Source organism: Lissotriton helveticus, chromosome 9, assembly GCF_964261635.1.
Source record: "Lissotriton helveticus chromosome 9, aLisHel1.1, whole genome shotgun sequence".
NCBI classification, from domain to species: Eukaryota; Metazoa; Chordata; class Amphibia; order Caudata; family Salamandridae; genus Lissotriton; species Lissotriton helveticus.
In genome coordinates this window covers 1247310026-1247325487 of record NC_136070.1, presented here as the reverse complement: position 1 = coordinate 1247325487, position 15462 = coordinate 1247310026, and the positions used below count along the sequence as shown (strand labels likewise).

The 15462-nt window shown below is 40.3% G+C and overlaps 1 protein-coding gene across 1 annotated transcript in view; it reads left to right on the top strand.

The window, feature by feature from the left end:
* COL7A1 (collagen type VII alpha 1 chain) overlaps positions 1 to 15462 on the top strand; it is a 313236-nt gene that overhangs the window by 193027 nt on the left and 104747 nt on the right. The window contains exons 8-10 of the mRNA XM_078662399.1: positions 2989 to 3146; positions 11090 to 11219; positions 12908 to 13027. Of these exons, the coding sequence (XP_078518525.1) occupies positions 2989 to 3146; positions 11090 to 11219; positions 12908 to 13027 (408 nt within the window). The remainder of the gene's footprint in view (positions 1 to 2988; positions 3147 to 11089; positions 11220 to 12907; positions 13028 to 15462) is intronic.

The following is a 15462-nucleotide window of genomic DNA, read 5'->3' as shown; positions in this document are numbered from 1 at the left end:
ATGTGGGTGGGGTGGATTAGATGTAAATTAGAAGTGGATTGTAAGGAGGATAGACGCTGTTTATAAATCGATTATATGTGGATGAGGTCTGGATTAAATGCAGATTAGATGTCGACTAGAACTGGATTGGATGTGGACAACATAGGAATTAGATACAATTTTAGATATAGTTAAAGTGTTCATTAGATATAGGTTTGAACTATAGATTAGATGTGGATAAAGTATAGACCAGTTGCAGTTAGATGCAGATGAGAAGAAGATTAGCTGTGGATGGAGTGTGGGTTAGATTTTGATTTGATGCAGATTAGAAGTGGTTTTGATGTGGAGGAAGTGTGGAATAGATGCAGATTAGGCATCGATTGGGTCTGGACGAGCTGAATGGAAGACTGGAAGTAGATGCAGACTACATGCAGATGAGAAGTACTTTAGATGTGGATGAGAAATTGATTACATCAAATTCAGTTTATAAACAAATTAGATGTGCAAGAAGTGGGGATTAAATGCAGATTACAAAGACATAAGAAGTGGATTAGATGTGGATAAACTACGGTTGAGATGTAGATCCATTAGATGGGGATCGGATGTACCGTTGATGTTTCGTTATACCCCTGTAGGTAAAGACTCTATGTTGAACTGGTTTAAATCTGAGCTGGAGGGAAATCACCCTTTGTGTTACCTTTCGGAAAGCAACAATCTTATACGATAGTCCTATACTAATTTTTTTTTCTTTTTCCATATGACATTAGTCTAAATGACTGGTCTTCTAGGGAATACCTAGTAGTTATATCAGATTTTACTCCTTTACTTCAGTCCAAATGAGTCATACTGCAGTTCTAGCTGAACTCCTTAAGAAGCCTTTTTCTACTGTTCAGATGAATATGTCCCAGTCTTCCTGTGACATACTTTTGGAATACACCATAAAGCCTAGAAAAATGACTACATAAAGAACATCTGGAATGGATACATCTTTAAAATCACTGCTCTACCAGCAGAAGTGAGTAACCTAAAACTTGTAAGTAGGTGGCTACAAAGCCCTTTAGCTCCATGTCAGGGATAGCGGTTCGACCAAGCCCGCCCTTCCCTGGACATCCCTACATGGCCATGATGATGTCACAAGTATGTGACTTGGTGGCCTTCATCCGGGACTCAGTTTCAGCTGCAGAGACTCTAAAGTTGATTGTTGTTACTGGTTTGTCATTGTAATGTTTTTGCATCTCAGAGTTGACATGGAAATAAAAGCTCCCTTGTAAGATGTCCTATTAGAAAACCCTGTTGGCTCTTTTAAAACCAGAGGCTACACTAGGATTCAGGAGAACTGTGTGCCCAAGAACTGCGTTTATATAAAAGATGTCAGGAATTGAATTTACAGTTTAATTGTCCAAATATATTGATTACAAATTAATAAAAGTAATATCCATGCCATATCTGAATAGAAGTATTCCAACATTTCAGGGTCAGGCATAGTATTCGGAGACATTATGGGGCATATTTACAACTTTTGTGGCGTAGAGTAGCGCAGCAAGTCACCTTTGCTGCGGTGCACTGCGTCACAGGGAAAAGGCAGGAATGTGTCGTATTTATCCACTACGGCATATTCCTGTCCCATTTCTCTGCGGTGGCACCATTTTGGCAGCCGAGTGCTAACGAAGGCATCTTTGCACCAGGGTGCAAGGGTGACTGTGTTGTAGGTAGGATTGTTTTTGTGCAGGAAGGGGCACCTTCTCGCACGGAAAGAATCCTGAGAGGCTTTTTCCTCTTTCTATGCAACACAGAGAGAAAGAGTAAGTAACAAGGAGAAATGAAGATATTTCTCCTTGTCACACCTCACCTTGAGAGGCGTAACATTTTTGGTGCATTTCCAGGTTTATAGGGGAGAATGTGTAAAAAACCATGGGAGTTGCGTTGGAACACCCACGCAATGCCCACGGAACGCCAAACCAGGGCAGATTAATGCAGCAATTTGCACTGCGTTGCATTACTCCAGATAGTTGGAGCCACACAAAATGGCTTTGCGTGGCTTCTAAAATCTGACATACGGTTTGCGTTGCTCTTGCACAACCTTGCTTGGTGGAAGAGCGTTGCAATCCGGTCAATAAATATGGCATTGTATTACTGTCTATGAGAAAACGGTGTGCTAATTACCGAGTTCTGGCTCATTCCAACCGCCTTGGAAACCCGCCTCTCTTCCCAGATCCCCGGGTTGATTCACCCTTGCTGCCCATGACCAGTCCAGCCGGACTCCTAACCCATCTTTATGGCTCTGGTTCCACCTGGACGTCTTTATGCCCTGAGATTGCACCAGGAGCACATTGAATTGAATTTGATTATTTTTAATATAGCGCTAATAAAGCTTTATAAAAAGTGAATTCAGTGTAGGAACATGAAAAATATGGCTCACATTACGGATATACCTTAACACCGTCAGCGCGGCGCGAATTTTCACGCTGTGCTGAAGGTTCTAAAAAACGGGCGGGGCCGTGACGGAACGGTTCCGTCATAAGCACAGCCCAACCGGCGCTCATGATGGAACCGTTCCGTCACAAGCATCGAAGGGGTTAACAGAGCATGAGTAACAGTGAGAATATGTAACATCTAGTCAGATGTCAGTGTTCACAGAAAAATGGTACGTACAGTAGCAAGTGTGCAAATGTAATAAAAGTATATAAAATTGTTGTCAAAATGTCATCAGAAAGGAATGTTCCCAGATATCTGAAGTGTGACACGTCACTTTGGTGTTATGCACATATTTTAATAACTAATGCACCACACTCACTAATGTACCTACTCACCAGTAAGAAAACAAGTTAATGTTTTTCCAGGCTTAGTGAAATAAAGTGCAGGGGACCTTTATTTTTGTTGGCATGTAGCATGCGCTGTGGCAGCAAGGGGGCAGTGCATAGCACTTAGAGGGGCGGCTGAGCGCCATGTTGGAAGGGTACTGCATGCCATTTCACACCTGGTGTCCATGTCCTGTTCACTCTGCCTTAGGTACTTACAAAGGACCCACGAACCTGGTGATCTCCGAGCCGACAACAGAGTCTTTGAGGATTCGCTGGACGGCTGCGAGCGGCCCGCTGACGGGGTACAAAGTGCAGTACGTCCCACTGACCGCTGTGGGGCAGCAGATCACTGCTGAGCGTCAGGAGGTAGGTGTGCTCCTCTGAAACATGCGCCTTTAGACAATGTTGCACCTTGTAGAGATGGGGGAGCCACCGAAACGGTGGGCCCGATTCACAGAATTAACTTAAGACAATATCCTAAACTTACTACCATTTTGGTATTCACAGAAGGCACTTACTCATTTTGGGATTCACAGAAGTTAGGAATCCTAACTTTAGGACTCCTAAATGCCTTCTGTGAATGCCGAAAGTCTTAAAGTTAGGATTTTTCTCACTTTAGGAGTAGAAAAGTTAGAACTCCTAACTTTAGGACTCCTAAATGCCTTCTGTGAATGCCGAAAGTCTTAAAGTTAGGATTTCTCTCACTTTAGGAGAAGAAAAGTTCGAACTCCTAACTTTAGGACTCCTAAATTCCTTCTGTGAATGCCGAAAGTCTTAAAGTTAGGATTTTTCTCACTTTAGGAGTAGAAAAGTTAGAACTCCTAACTTTAGGACTCCTAAATGCCTTCTGTGAATACCAAAATTGTAGTAAGTTTAGGATTTTGTCTTAAGTTAGTTCTGTGAATCGGGCCCAGAGAGAGCAGAGCCAGAGGTCTGGCTTAGCTCTTAGAGCCCATGTATGAGCTGAGTTTGAAAAGTGTTTGCTATCTAAATCATACACAAACGTTACGTCAAATATAGTCTCTTTAAATATTCATAAAGGTGTATATCTTTAACATGTGGAAGCTTTAACATTAATACATCACAATGAGCACTTCAAAAAGAAGTACTTATTAAATGTTTTAAAACATAAACTTAGAACCCTCCTGCTCCCGCCCCCACCCTGATGACAGTCATTAGTGAACCAAGAGGAAATACAGTTGTCATTTGAGACCTGCATATGGCCTAGAATATTATGCAACAACATTATAGTCTATTAAATCAACCATAATATGTTTTTGGACAGCTGGTATTTTGAACTCATGTATTTGGAAATGCTTTCATACATGATTATGAAGTAAAAGGAGTTTTGGTGAAATAAAATATTAGCCTGAGATCATGCAATTCAAGCGGGGAAGCCATGACTTATCCAGGTTTTCTGGCTTCTTTTTATACCAATCAGCAGTTAAATAAGTATATATGTTTGCCTCTCTGTTTTATGTTAATGCTTTGTTTTTACCTCTTGGGGCATTTTTCTGCAGTTTTTATATGGCGCTATATCAACACAAATGTAATGGTATGCTTCACATAATCACCAGTTACATTACACAAGGTCACATTCATTTTTAGTCTCTCTCTTTCTCTCTCCTACTCTCTCCCTGCAATTTGCAAAGTTGCAGATTTATCAAAGGTACACTGCAAGTCACAAACATGATTGGATTAGGGGTCGGTGAAACTCATGGAATTCGACTCTGTGGAAATCTGTTGAGTTACCAGTGGGTGGAAATAGGCATGCCGCACTGCTCGCTCTGTGATTTAGCGCTGGTAGTGCCAGTGGCATAGCAAAGTCAGGTGGTACCTTGCGCGGAAAGTTTGTTGTCACCCCCAACTTGTTTAAAACACATGTTTTTGCCATTTTGTCACACCCGTAGTGATGACACCCGCGGCGGCCCGCACCCACTGCACCCCCCTTCCTACACCACTGGGTTGTGCATTCGACACTGAACAATCAGCACGACCAGCACTATGCGGTGCTCCAGAGCGCACACAAACTCAAGTTGATTTTGCTGACACTCGAGTAGATTTTCTACTCGACAGATCGTAACAGCCGCGACCGCCCGTGTTAGAAAAATCTCACTGGATGACCTCCTAGCGCTCACCAGCTTACCGTTCTGGAGCCTGACGTGGGCGAAAAAATCTGCCATGTGGCAATTGACTAGATTTGGCTGGAAATCCGTCTTACAAGAGTAATGCAGAGCAGCCAAATTCTGCCAATTGCACAGATGAAACGGAATATTCTGCCCACACCTAATTTGTATTTGTAACCTAAGCGGTGCGACTCAATATGTATCGTTAGGAAAATTGGTGTATAATATACGTCCCTCCTTCCAAATAGTTTGCAATGGAATGTATCAATTACTTGCGAACTCATCTATTTCTTAGACCTCAGTTAAGTCAATCAATCTATCTATCAGGGATTTGTTAAGCGCAGATACTCATCCGGAAGGGTCTCAAGGCGCTGGGGGGAGGAGGTGGCGCGCAGCTCCTACACACTCACGGAGTGTTCACTAAATCCCGGAGAAGTCCACTAACTACATTTGAAATGGGGCAGCCAATGGGGGCCGTATTTTTTAGCTATTGGACTTCTTAACCCGTTAAGTGCACCCGTCGGCCAACAGCCGTCGCGAGCACTACCTTGTCAGTGCTGCGCACGTCCATTGGCCGACGTGACCCGCCCACTCAATAGAACGCCCCGCACCACAGCGGAATTGCCGCCGCGGTAAATGGGTTAACGGGGGGGCTACTTTTATTTTCTGTCCCACTCCGACCCCGGCTATTCATCAGGTGCAGCTTTCACTCTATGACGTTTGGCTGTGGGCTTTGGGTGGGCATGCCACAGCCCAGGGCTCCAGTTCATGGTGCTTCCAGTGCCTGTTGCATCATGTCCCTTTATTTTATTTTTTGTTTGCGGCCCTTGTGCCCGCAATCTTAATGTGAATGCAGGGTGGGTGTTCTTAGTCCTTCGCAGACTTCAGTTCCTGCATTTGCAGTCCTTTCAGTAGGATCTGCAAACTGAATCTTACCTCCCTGGTATTAATGGGCTTGGATTCTGGGAGGACCACTGAATGGTCATTTTTGCACTTTGCAGAGCAAAATAAAAGTGTCAGGTGGCAAAACAGTTGTTGTGCAAAAACAGAAACTCCTTTTTGAGCGGAGCATGAGTTGCTCTGTATTTATAGACTCACCCATTATGTAGGGGGGCACCGTGGTTAAGTAACCTATAGAATATGTCCTTAAATTGTACTTGGGTGCTCTGAGTCTCACTTCATTGGTTACAACAATCTGAAGTTCATCCTGTGGTCGGCCTCCACGTCCTCTAGCTGTTTTCCCGGTTGTGGTTTCTAGTCCCACATTGAAAGCATCAAACATAGGGGATGCCGAAATTTACATTTTGAGTATGGAGCATGCAGAACTGACAAGCTTCACAATTTGTGAAGTTTGCAAAATGTGGACATTTTTATAAAACTTTGCATGTGGGTGGAAATTGCCAGAAAGAAATGCTTTTACAGATAATAAATCCCACAAAAGCTTTTTTTGTGAGGAATTTTCCAGCAAAAAGTTTATTTGCAGGGTGTTTTGCCTACAAATATTACTTTAAAGGATTTTCATTTTTCATTGTCACTGTTTACATGTTTCTCTTCCCCCTTATTTTTTTCCCTCGTCTGCCTCTCTTCTTACTCTGTAACAAAGTCTCCTGATAAAAAATAAGTCCAAGTACCCAACAATGAATAACCTGTCCCACCATCTGCAACATTAAGCACTGCACATTCCCTACTGACATCCAACATGTATTCATCTTTATATTTCACTCATTTCATATTTCAAGTATCCATTTCATTTCACAATTCACATACTCCCTTTATTTCCTTGTCCACCCCTCTGCATCAGACAACGATTCCCATCCAGAACATTTTGTTCACCTCTGTTTAACACATTCCTTGAAAAAATGTCCTTACATACTCTTTTTTTTATATATATATATATTCAATGAAAAAACCATAGGTTTGAGACCATATATAGTTAGGTGAATATTTTAATCATAAAAAACCAATGAAATTCCATATATAGTTAGTTGCACTAACTATATATTTCGCGCACCCGCAATCCACTGCTGATGATGTCACATATTACATCATTCATGACATGGTCAGTGACATCACTGATGACATCACTGATGACATCTCAAATGACATCACTGATGACATCACTGATGACATCTCAAATGACATCACTGATGACATCTCAAATGACCTCACTGATGACATCACTGATGACATCATCCAGTGACTGTGTGTTTCTGTAAAGTTTAAATATGTTTTACATATTGAAGAATGAGTGGATGTATAAGTGTCTGGATTTAGTAGGTGCATGACTGACTGTATGAGTGAGTGAATAAATGTGTCGTACTAAATGCATGGGTTAGTGACTAAACTGTCTAAATGTGAGCATCAGTATGTCTGTTGTGGTGTAAACTGCTGCATGTGTTGATCATTAGCTATACGAGAGGCTATATGTGTTATTGATTGGTTGCCCAAGTATTTGTATGGGAGATTGAGTGTGTGTGGGGGTGGCTGGGAGGTGTGTGACTCTGTGCATAGATGTGTGAGCAGTTGATTCACTAGGTGTATGAGTTCAAGAGTGCATGTGGAAACAGCTACATGGGCGGTTGACTGTGTGCATGAGTGTATTGATGAGTGAATGGATATCTCAATGCTACATGTCATAGTAAGTACATATGTAAAACACAGTACATGTGAGAGTTGGCATATATAAATAGCTGTGCATGAGAGCCAGTGAATGTGTGAGTGGCTGTATGGATCATTGTGAACTTGTATCAGGGATTGTATAAGAGAGTAAATATGTGTTAGTATATGTTTGAATAAGTAAGGTGTGTATAACTGTATAGTTGAGGAAATGGATGTGAGATTGATTCTTTGCATGACTGACTAGGTGTGTGAGTAACTCCATGGATGAGTGACAGTGTGTGAGTGTCTGTATACACTGAGTGTATCTAAGGTTGTATTAGAGTCTGAAGAGGTTCATCGTATTAGCACATGAATGATGTCATCAGTGATGTGATCAATGATGTCAAATGAGATGTGATCAGTGATGTCATCAGTGAGGTCATTTGAGATGTCATCAGTGATGTAATCAGTGATGTCATTTGAGATGTCATCAGTGATGTCATCAGTGATGTCATTTGAGATGTCATCAGTGATGTCATCAGTGATGTCACTGACCATGTCATGAATGATGTAATATGTGACATCATCAGCAGTGGATTGCGGGTGCGCGAAATATATAGTTAGTGCAACTAACTATATATGGAATTTCATTGGTTTTTTATGATTAAAATATTCACCTAACTATATATGGTCTCAAACCTATGGTTTTTTCATTGAATTTTTAAGGTTTTGTAAATGCAAATACCTAACTATATATGGTCTCAAACCTATGGTTTTTTCTGTGAATATATATATATATATATATATATATATATATATATATATATATATATATATAATTTCTATGGCAAAATGAAACCCCTCATTTTGTTCCTTTTCAAATTAAATGTATTAAGTGTTACCACTTTATTCCAATCAAGATGACTTCAGGTGTGCCATACTTTTGTCATAAGTAAGACTGTTAGCGTTCAAGTTGTTCTTTAGAACACTCTGGAACATTCTGTCATTGGGCTATAGTTGGGCTACATCTGGCTGATATTTGGCCTACATTTGGGCTCTTTTGTCTCTGGTGGCCATCTTGGGAGACTGCATATCAGAATTTTTTTAATGAAATATAAGAGGATTTGAGAAGTCACTCAAAATGTGCCCTAATTTTTCTTTCTTCAGCACTAATCATATTTTCTATGGCAAAATGAACCCCCTCATTTTGTTTCTTTGCAAATTAAATGTTTTAAGTGTTAACACTTAATTCCAATCAAGATGACTTCAGGTGTGCCATACTTTTGTCAAAAGTAAGACTGTTAGCGCTCTAGTTGTTCTTTAGAACACTCTGGGACATTCTGTCATTGGGCTATAGTTGGGCTACATCTGGCTGATATTTGGGCTACATTTGTTTTTTTTTGTCTCTGGTGGCCATCTTTGGGCTACATTGGGCTACATTGGGCTACATTTGGGCTCCAACATATATATAGCCCAATGTAGCCCAATATATATTTTTCAAAGTTAATTTTCGTAAAAACCACTGGAGCATATATCTTGAGACCTAGCAAAGGCACATCGGGGTACCAGTCCCTACAATTTTGCCAAGTTTGGTGGAAATCCATTCAGCCGTTCGGGCTAAAAGTGAGTCCAACCACCCTATGGAAAACTCAATGTTAAAAACACGTTTTGGGACCCCCCTTTTTTCTCGGCCCCCACTTGACGAAACCCCCCCCCCAAACTTTCAGGGGACGGTCAGAGACAAAATGTGCCATTTTCCTGAAAATGTCAGCCAATTCCGTCCATCAATGCCAAAGTTATTCAACATAGAATTTTCAGAAATCCCTATTCAACAAAATCCTAACTATATATACCTACTGGCAAAGTAAGACTGTTAGCGCTCTAGTTGTTCTTTAGAACACTCTGGGACATTCTGTCATTGGGCTATAGTTGGGCTACATCTGGCTGATATTTGGGCTACATTTGTTTTTTTTGTCTCTGGTGGCCATCTTTGGGCTACATTGGGCTACATTGGGCTACATTTGGGCTCCAACATATATATAGCCCAATGTAGCCCAATATATATTTTTCAAAGTTAATTTTCGTAAAAACCACTGGAGCATATATCTTGAGACATAGTAAAGGCACATCGGGGTACCAGTCCCTACAATTTTGCCAAGTTTGGTGAAATCCATTCAGCCGTTCGGGCTAAAAGTGAGTCCAACCACCCTATGGAAAACTCAATGTTAAAAACACGTTTTGGGACCCCCCTTTTTTCTCGGCCCCCACTTGACAAAACCCCCCCAAACTTTCAGGGGACGGTCAGAGACGAAATGTGCAATTTTCCTGAAAATTTCAGCCAATTCCGTCCATCAACGCCAAAGTTATTCAACATAGAATTTTCAGAAATCCCTATTCAAAAAAATCCTAACTATATATACCTACTGGCGACCGCCAGTAGGTGATATATATATATATATATATATATATATATATAGATATATATATATATATATATTTATATATATATATATATATATATATATATATACACACATATATATATATATATATATAAATATATATATATATATATATATATATAATACCGCCTCCATGAATGGGGTGTAATAGTGAACGTATTGTGGCACTGAACAGCGTTTTCGTCATTAAGCACTGAAAACCTCCTGTCGTTTTGATTGTCATGACACAGGATCATAACATATCACGGCTTGGTGCTAAGATACTAAGATCTCCCCGGGGCGCGCGGCTCCTCATGCCCTGGGCGTGGTGACCAGAGAGCTGAGGCATCTGAAGCCATATTTTCAAATATGGAGGGTGCGTGTGATCTGCTGACACCGGGAATGTTGGGTGAGACGCTGTCACTTACTACAAGATTACTCAACTCTCCGGGATCAGTTACCGCGGGGTAAGAGGTGGGGGGCCATGCATGGTCAGTGCAATGCCACACTGAAATAAATGTTGATGTGGCTCCGCCATTAGAGTTATGGTACTATTTAGCCATGTGCAGTACTCTAACAATGAAACTACCATGTAGTGAAACGTCATTTTTATTAACTCCAAATTTAACTCTTGCACCCCATGTTTTTTTCAGACTAATGGTTTTTATACTCATTTAGTGCCCCTGTCTCCACCACAAATAGCCCCCTCCGAATGTCTGCAGAGGCAGGCAAGAACTGCACAGGAAGTTCTGTACGTTCGTAATGTACCCCGACTCATCCCCTCTGTGATTACCCCACTCTGGCGAGAGCAGGAACTGTTCAAGGCAAAGTTACCCACCCCTTTTTTTAAATCCCTTTCTTTGGTTTGCAATTTCCATGCTTTGGTTATTAAATGTATTGAAAAAAACGATATTGTCAATCTGCCCTTGGATCGCTCGTAAGATAACCCACCATGTTGGCATATTTGTTATGCATATAAACCTGCAGCAATTTTCTCCACAAACAAGGGTTTATTTCCGAATAATATTGCTGTATGTGGGATGGGGAGTGTTGCCGATATTGGCACTATGAAAAAAACGATATTGTCAATCCACCTTGAACATTGGAGTTAAGTAACAATTGTGCTATTGGTACCGTTTTGCAGCTCAATGTCAGAGCCGGTGAGACAACGGCTGTGCTTCGTGGGCTGAGGGCTGGCACGGAATACGCCATAACTGTGATCGCCCAATACGCAAATAGCATCGGAGAGTCAGTGTCTGGCAGTGGGCGAACTGGTAGGTTACCAACTTTTTCCTGATTGATTGAGAGAGGAGTAGCAAGGAGACTGCCTGGGTATTTTAGTTTGCCCCCTTATGGAGGGAAATATTGGAGCCAACATGCACACACCCATGGAAATAAAAGAAATACTTTGAGGTCAATCATGTAAAGATGGGTTTTTTAGGATGATCAGAGTCTTTCTCTGAAAGGCAAAAAATTACGCCATTGGCTTAATCAAATAGAAAGATTATTTTCCACTTTCACTACTAAAATGTAAATACCATTTTTTTAAGAACACTGTTTAAAATCAAATTATCTTTCCAACAAGAAAGTATAACTTTGATTTCCATCTCAAATGTTAATTATTTTGATATTGCTTTTTGAATCTTCAATAAAATAAAAAAAATAACAACAAAGAAAATCTAAGTACCATGTGATCTCTTTTCAAAGTCAGTCTTACAATAACTAGCCCACAGTGGTGTTTCTTTTTCTGCATTTATACACAAGAAACGTTGGGGTGCAGCGAGAAAGGTGCACCTGTGTGTACATTAGTTCCGTTAATACCAATAGATGCACCACCATATAATAATTTAGAGTTAGGGTTAAAAAGTCATGACAATTTTAGAGTTAGTTGTAGGATAAAGAAAACAAATTAGAAATTAAAGGCACATGATAAGTAAATATACGGATAAGAAAACTAATAACATAATCAAACATAGCATTCACAAAAAGAAAACTGGTGCAATACTAGAAAAGAAAACATATAATTCTACAAAATGTAATGTATGATCTTTACTATAGTTGAGGTATCTGTAAACAGAATATAGAGTCATCACAATGTGGGGTCATTAGGATGAAGTGCTCTTGTTGTAGTGTCCCATCATATAGTCCACTCAATAAGTCCCATGACACATTGGTGATGTAGCAACACAGCCAACCAAATGTTACATACATATGCTGGACAAAATAATGTCAATTTTCTACTTCATCAATCCAGTACCAAAGTAAAGAGCCCTTGTTTGAGCTTAGTGTCTTATGTTAACCTCCATCGCTGTACATTTAGCACTATGAATTCTTAAGGCTCGATGTGTGCCAGTTATGGTTCGCATGGCTGTTGTAAGAGTAAAATACATGCTGTTGTAACCATATCTTAAGCATTTCAGTGGTATTTACATGTTACTTCATAACCACAGATTCACTTTAACACTATTTTTAAGTGAAAAATATATATTTATTTGTAGTGATGCTTGATGTATATTAATCTTAGTATCTTTATATGTTACCTTACATAACTTACGTACTTACCGGGCCACACGCTGGTATCCAGAATTAGTGGATCTGAAATTGTGGTAAACCCAAGGTCTTCGATCTGAATGATGGTAAACTGAATGCCTCACCCTCTACAAAGCACTTGGAAAGTCCTGTAGGAGCTCTGACATTCACATCTACTTTAAAATTAGGAACTTCTGTCTTCATTGTATGTGAATATATCATGCAAACTCCAATAGATGCAATAAAAAAACCCTAGTTAATAGTGTATTTATTCCTTTTGCATGCTATGTCCCAACCCACAAACCACGCGCATTTTATCAGAACTGGTGTTACAAGCATTGTAATATTTGTCCCTCCTTTGTGTTCACAGTCACTCTGTGTCAGTGCTTAACTAATGCCTTTGATGGGTTTCCTTCTGTTGTGTTTCTCACAGGGAGCCAGGCTGGAGTGCTAAACTTCAGAGTGGTGGAAGCGGGTCCTACTTCCTTACGGCTAGCATGGGCGGTGGGCGCGGAACCACCCCTGACCTACAGAATCACATACACAGCTAGAGGTAAGGCTACCAGTTGCACCTTCTATTAAAATCCATCCTGAGAGAAAATGGGGTGAGAAAATGTCGCCAAGCAATTATAACCTGTCTCTCTGGGAAATCTGCTCGTTTGACCACACAGTTTGTAAAGTTTATTCTTATTGTAGAAAAAAAGATAAGTTCTGAGCGTACCATTGGATATCAGGGGTAGTTTGTGACAACTAATAATCTGTTTTGACATGTTAAGGATACTGTCAAACCTAAACATGCTGATTGTCAATTGCCAATTGTGACTTCATAATTTGATCCTGAAGTTGCACATATAGCTCAAAACTGAAATTTTATTTGGTTCCATTTGACTGTAGTAAATATTTATAGTCTTCTTAATTATCAACTATTTGTTTGTCCGGTGTAGGTTGATTTGTGAGAAACATTTTATACTCTTAAACATAATAATATAGAATGTTGTTTGATGCAAGAGAGGCATTTTCTGAAGGTACTGTATAATGTCATTTTAATTATGGCACTTTAATCATGGCATTTTAATTATGAATTATAAAAAAGGGGTAGTTTAGTGTTGGCAGTTTTAAGAAGATTGTTTTAGTATTATACAGTAACATTGTCTTTTGTTGATTTGTGTGAAACATTCGATTTTCATATAAGTAAATTGTAGTAAGGTTGCCATTTTGCAATGATAATGTACAGTGGCACTTTACCTATGGTATTTTAACTTAGGATTTTTAAAATAAGGTGATATAGTTTGGCTAGTTTATTAGGAGATCCCATTAACGCATACAAATGTTGATATAATAAGGAGTGATAAATAAATTGGAATATAATGCTTCCCCAAATCATTTTAAAATGTCAATGTATTGTTGTGCTTTTACCGTTGGAAGAAAACACATTTGTTTGGCCAAATTTATATAATTGTATGTCCAAACTAATGTGTTTTTTTTCCTTGTTTGTATTGATTTTTATTAATCAACAATAAAGATTTTTTTTAGTTGCACCTTCATTGGAGATAAGTGAAAATTAAAGCCAACAGACTCTTGATCCAATCAATTGCGAGCGAGTTAATTCCATGGCAACTGGTTGCATGCGTTCAGACTGCCATTTTGTAAATGCTGATTGTTTGTTCCTATTGCCTAAAATATTGCCTGTTCTGTAAGGTAGTACCTTCTGATTGACTGCCCGTGCACTATTTGGCACACTTGCTATCATCAAGATCCATTTTTGAAGGACAAAGTCCACTGTCCTGATGAAAGTCTATTTTAAGATAGCAGTGGTATGAAACATGACACAAACCAGTTGCAGCACACACTGGATATATCTGAACCAGTGGTTCTCTAATTTTACCGCACAATGTTTGATATATTTACCAATATTTTTAGCTAGTGGCTTTTTCTGCACATTTTAATGAAACTAGTGTTTAAAGACAAGGCAGTAGTTTATCATTGGATGCAATGGCCCAAATGTACACATTTTTCACACAACGCAGCAACCATATTTGCAGCTCTGCATTACACAGGTGGGAACACACAGAACAAGGTCATATTTAGTAAGATTGGTCTGCTGCTGCCCCCCTCCCGCTCTAATGCACAGAGGCTGTCTTGCGGCTCACGGAATCTTGCACGTGGCACAGATATGTCAGTGTGGTCTGTCTAGCTTGGGATTTGTACTGAAAGTATACCTTACCAGTTTGAATGCATATGCCTAGACAAAAGCAGAAGGTTCTGACGTGTAGGATGTATGTGGTGAACTATAGAACACATGCAATGCATTGGGTCTAGTGGAAAATGAACACATTTCCTCTTGTGTATGCCTGTTTCCAATAGGCATTAGGCTCTGATTGGAAACCCAGTTTGTCTATGTTAGTAGATGGGGTTTAGCGTCAAAAGGTGTTTGTATCTCTGCTGATCTGACCTGGTAATGCCCAGGTAACACCCCGCTCTTGATGCAAGGCGATGTAAAGTTCATCAAACCAGGAAAAGGACACCTGAGTAAAGCCTTAGTACATCTGGGCCAATCAATATAGGAAAATGAGGTGCAACTCATCAAAAAGCAGCTAAACTGTGTGCAGAAGCTGAAGAAGTCAGGGGAGGGGGGCTGGGGGAGGGACTCAAAGCTGAATTGGTAAAGTCACCAATAATCAACATTTTGCGTCCTTGTCTCTGCCTACTTGGGGTGTCAGGTCTTCTATTTGCACAAACAGTGGTGCTCCTTGGTGTTTTGCCCAGTCTCACAAGACCTGTGCCCTTTGCGTGTTTTGCCCAGTGCAGGGGGCGAGGGCAGGTGTTCTACAAGCTCAGTGACCTCATGTGATACGCCTTACAATGGCTGTAGGGGAGCTCCAAGGCTGGGCCTTACACTCACAGTGAAAGTTGAGCCCGCCCGGAGGCCCTGCACAGTTCCGGTGTTTTGTCCACTACTTGGTTGGTCCATCTGCCAAACGCCAAGAT